Below are 4,977 nucleotides of genomic sequence, written 5' to 3'. Positions count from 1 at the left end.
CTGCCTGGGACACTGGCGGTGCTGTTGCTATGCAGTGACTAACTACGAGTTTTGTTCACAGAGCACAGATGTGTCGAGTCGGCAAAAATCCGAGCCAAATACCCTGACCGTGTCCCGGTGAGTAACCAGGCCAGCTTCCTCTGAGTACTTAGAGGCAGAGGTGGATAAGCTGTTTCCATCCTGCCTTCTCTTCTTTGATCAGATCCTACTAAGTAAATGCATCTTCCCTTTTGTGTCCTTAGAAGGAGGCCCCAGACACATCTAACTAATCCAACATTCCCTCCTGTGCCCCAGCGCATACTGACGAGTAAGCAAGAGTGTCTGACTTTCTAAACAGCTGACAGGCATATTTATGGTTTATCAGAGTCCTGGTTTCTTCTAGTGGCAATTATATCCCAGGAAATACCTTCAGTGTCTTGCGGATTCATTCTGTGCCTGATGCCAGAAAGATCATAAATTCTTTAAACCTTGACAATCTTCCTTCCTGGCTAATAGAGCGAAGGTGATTTTCCCTCGTGTATTCCATGCCTGTAACCTTATAGTCTTATCGTGGTGAATCTCTCCAAGCAAACCCTGTTGAAGAGCCAGAGCAAGTGGTGACCCTTCTTTCTGCATCAGTACCTACCTACCTGCTAAGCAGGGCATGACCTCTCCACTCCACAGTCCCTTTTATCGTTTTTCAGTCAGTCAAATGTCCACACTTCACACCCTTCTGTAGTAGCTAGCAACGTGTCCGCTTTCTCAACATACCTGCTTGGTAGTCAAATTTCCCACATCCCACCTGACTACATGCCAGTTAGTGCTACTCCTGTCTGACCTCTTGGTGACTGTAAATAAACCATGAGACAGCACAGCAGCCCAGACAAGAACCTCTAATCCCATGGACTTTCTCTGCTGCTGAGTTGCCCCTAGTCACAGCATCTTCTCCGGCTGCAGTCTGTCAGGCTGATCTGATCCTTGCCATCCTCTGCTTGGCTAGCTGCCCCCTCGTATCATTAGACGGTAGCATGCTAATGACCATACATCTCCACACATAACCATTTGTCCATTTCAAGAATATCTTTCATAATTCTAGGGAAAAAAGACATTGTAACTCATAGTGTGAGTCAAAATTACATGAAAGTCTCTCAGGAACGGACAGTGAGGTGTGTGGATGGTTAGAGGAATCAAACTTCAAATTGCAGTGTGATGCTCCATCTGGACGGATACATGTTTTCTGCCTGATGATCCAGGTTAAGCCGTGTACCTTCTACAAAACAGTTGGTATCAAATATATTTTTGACATGTAATAGTCAAAAGTTAATTTTATGTTTCCTGCTTTCCAGGTTATAGCCTGCATCCAGAGTGACATAGGTCAAAGTGCCTTCAACACTCGGCTGCTCTATCTGTCTGCCTGGGTTTAGAGATGTTTCGTTGCTCTAACCTGTTAAGATAATATATGAACAGCCTGCCTCCAAAAGGTCCTACGCTAGACCTTTTAGGAATAAAATGGGAGGAGAAAGAAATTCGTGCTCACTAAGCAGTGCCATTTTAAATTTCCCTGGGAATGAAGTGGTCTGAGGGTTAAAGGTATCTAAGTTCGGTAGAAGCAGTTCACCAATGGCCTTGACTTCCAGTTACGACAGTTCCTGCATTATGAAGCTAAAATGCCTGGTGTGTTGCTGTAATCCTAAAAAACCAAAGGAGCCTGGCTCCACTCTCTTTGTACCCTCCTTCAGGTGTTTACACACTCTGGTAAGACGCCCCTGAGCCTTCTCTTCTCTAGGCTGAACAGTCTCAGTTCTCCCAGCCTTTCCTCACAGGAGAGGCCCTTTCTAGGACTCTCTGCAGTAGGTCCATGTCTGTCTGATGTTGAGGAACCCAGAAGTGCACGCAGCACTCCAGGTCTGGCCTCACCAGATCCCAGATCCACGGGAGGATCATGTCCCTTGAACTACTGGCAATACCTTGCCTGATGCAGCCCCGGATACCGACAGCCACCTTTGCTTCCAGGGCACGCTGCTGCATCACGTTCGGCTTGGGGACCACATGGCAGTCATTTTCTGTCACTGGTGTGTAAGGAGTTAACAGATGTGTATAGCTTCCTGTCACAGGTGTCCTTTGGCATACTGCATCTTTTTACCCCATGACTGGTAACCTCGGGCGCAGGAAGTTTGGGGTATTGTGTATATGAATGTAGGTTCAGTGCAGTTGTAAAATCAGCCTTGGCAGTGCTGAAGCAGTCCTGCCTCCCGTTTGGTTGTGGACAAGAAACGTTTTTTTCCTCCCCTCTGCTCACCTGTTGCAAGCCCGTTCCTCGAAGCGGTCACCAAAGCTGTGTGTACATACCGATCTCGAAAAGCCTGACCTTCACACCTGCGCTTTACAGGTCATAGTGGAGAAGGTCTCGGGATCTCAGATTGTTGATATTGACAAGAGGAAGTACCTAGTTCCCTCTGACATCACCGTGGCCCAGTTCATGTGGATCATCAGGAAGAGGATTCAACTGCCATCTGAGAAAGCAATATTCCTCTTTGTAGACAAGACTGTCCCACAGTCCAGGTGAGAGGCTATTCACGTGGTATTCAGAACCATTTCAGCAAGCCTGTGCATATCGGAGGGACAGTAACTCCCCTCTTTGAGGCTCATTTGGTGATTTTAGGAGGTGTTTGGTTACATCTTAAAGGTGAGCTCTTTGGTTCAGTGCAAGAACATTTACATCATTAATGCAAAAAAAAAAAAATCAATGTAACAAAATACTCAAAAGAAAATGCCATAAATTATTCTGAAAAAACCTCTCAGCTCACAAAGAAATTATGTTACAGACTAGTTGCTGTTGTTTTAAAAATTACTTACTCTATAAAGACAAAATGCAAAATTACTATGGAGAGGATTTTTACATTACATTTATATAGGAATAAGTTTCACTGTTGTCTGCTACATACAGAATAACATATAGCAGAAGCAGCTACTACAGCTGCTTTCCATATGAGATACTTTAAGAGTATTTGAGGAAATGTACTTCATGATGTTACATGGCTTAGACACTACATTATTCTTATTAATCCTTATCCGTGTAACTGTAACAGTCCCTCCAGGTAACCTTTCCAGACTCAGTTAGGAATATTTTTATTTAATTTGTCATACACAGTAGGGACCCGCAAGAAGAATCTTTTTCTGCTTGTTTTCTTCTAAGAGTATTAAGATGTATTAAGGTGCCTGTAAGTCATCTTCTGAACAGTGCTGTAGAACTGCTGGGAACAGGAAAGAAAAAGAAAGGGCACATTGTCTCATCTCACATGTTCATGGTGAGATGTCACATCTTTGCTGGAAAAAACAGTACTAATGCAAAAATGGTAACTTGTTAACAGATAAACAACATCTAGTCTGTTAACGGTTCTGCCCCTCTTGTAGGCCGCGTTTATTACTCAGACTCTTTAACTCTTGACATCCTTCTCTCCTCATCCCGAAATTTACCCTCTACTCACCGATTCCCTTCCCTTTCAAGTACTGCCTGAAGCTCTTCCCAGCTCCTCTCTTGGGTAGTCAGGATCATTTTCCTTATCACTCACACGCAGTCTGCATCCTTCAATTCAGTAGCCTTTTTGCAGCCGTGGGAAGTCAGAGAACGGTGAGCTGAGGAGATGTCATTTGTGTGTTGTCAACTGCCCATCTCACCTGTAGCTGAATGGCTGGAGCAGTTGTACTGGGCAAGTAATTGCTGGGGTTTCTTTTTATTTTCAAAACACAGACATCGCCCTAAAGACCATAACTGCTTAGACTGAAGGGTCACATCCCTACTCAATTTTAACAAAATGTTCGTCTGATTAAAAAACTTGTCCTCTGAGAAAGCACTAGTGTCTGGCTAACTTGAAATTTATTGCCCATGCCTTTTGGTACTAGTACTATTTAAAGTCACCACTTTTTAATAATATAGAAAACAAAGCCTTTACTCCCCAAAACAACCTGGACATTACAGAAAGAGTTCAAAGAGCACAAGTTTGACAGACCAGCTGAACATTCACAACTACAGCAGGTGGAGGGAGAACTGAGGTTGCAAACACAAGAAGCAAGACATTAATGCAGCTGCATTCAGGGAAGGTGCCATCAGGCTGTTGATCCTGGTATTAGTGAAAGCATCAGTAACGGATGTCAGAGAACCTGAAATATGTTCCGTGACTAATTTCCAATAAAATAAGGAAGCATTCTGACAAACACACTTGTGAAGAAGAAACCTAGACCCTCTGCAAAGAGCCCAGCATCATTTTGCTAACTCGGGAGGCAACTGCTTTTCATATACCCTCATTTTTGTATTTTAATTTAGACACAGACTTTTAGCTTTTATCAATCCTTGTTTATGTGAGGTTCTGTTACCATTTGCAACTATCATGATCCAAGCAAACTGTTTCTTTTCTTTTTCCCTGTCAAGCTTAACTATGGGACAACTTTATGAGAAGGAGAAGGATGAGGATGGATTCTTGTATGTTGCCTACAGTGGAGAGAACACATTTGGTTTCTGAATGGTGGGTCTTGGCTACTATACCATCCTGCTGTGTATCTTGTAAATAGCTGATCATTTTCTGTTCTGACATCCACAGAAGTTCCTTCTATATACATGCATTTGTAACTGGATTTATTTCTTAATATATTGATAGGTCTCGTTTTATTAGACTGTTAAATTATCAACAGAAAAAATTTGTTGGTTTTGTGCATTTTTTTTTCCCTTATAGCTATGGACTTCCAGAGCCTCACTCCTTTGGGAGATACAGTTGATGACATTGATTAAGTAATAAGGCAAAGTAGTTGGACTACTAAAACACAAAAAGAATACACATTTATTCTGTTTTGAGGTGTTAGTTAAAGAAAAAACATTACTTTAGTATTGGGAACACTGGACTTGCTAGCTTACGCTAAGCAGGAGCAAGATGCTGATCATGTTGAATTGCACTAGTATGTTCCTCTTTCTCAATTAACAAACAAGTACAATAAAAATTCCTG

General features: G+C 42.7%; 1 protein-coding gene across 1 annotated transcript; it reads left to right on the top strand.

Annotated features, from left to right (window-relative positions):
- Positions 1-61: 61 nt before the first annotated feature.
- GABARAPL2 (GABA(A) receptor-associated protein-like 2) lies at positions 62-4,977 on the top strand (the record flags this gene model as incomplete). The annotated part of the gene is made up of 3 exons (XM_010144024.1): positions 62-117; positions 2,369-2,541; positions 4,409-4,977. Coding segments are annotated over 3 exons (320 nt in total), but the record flags the coding sequence as incomplete, so codon positions are not given.

This window comes from Buceros rhinoceros, unplaced genomic scaffold, assembly GCF_000710305.1.
Source record: "Buceros rhinoceros silvestris isolate BGI_N320 unplaced genomic scaffold, ASM71030v1 scaffold8109, whole genome shotgun sequence".
NCBI classification, from domain to species: domain Eukaryota; kingdom Metazoa; phylum Chordata; class Aves; order Bucerotiformes; family Bucerotidae; genus Buceros; species Buceros rhinoceros.
Note: the sequence above shows the minus strand (reverse complement) of the source record. Positions and strands in the feature narration are given on the sequence as shown.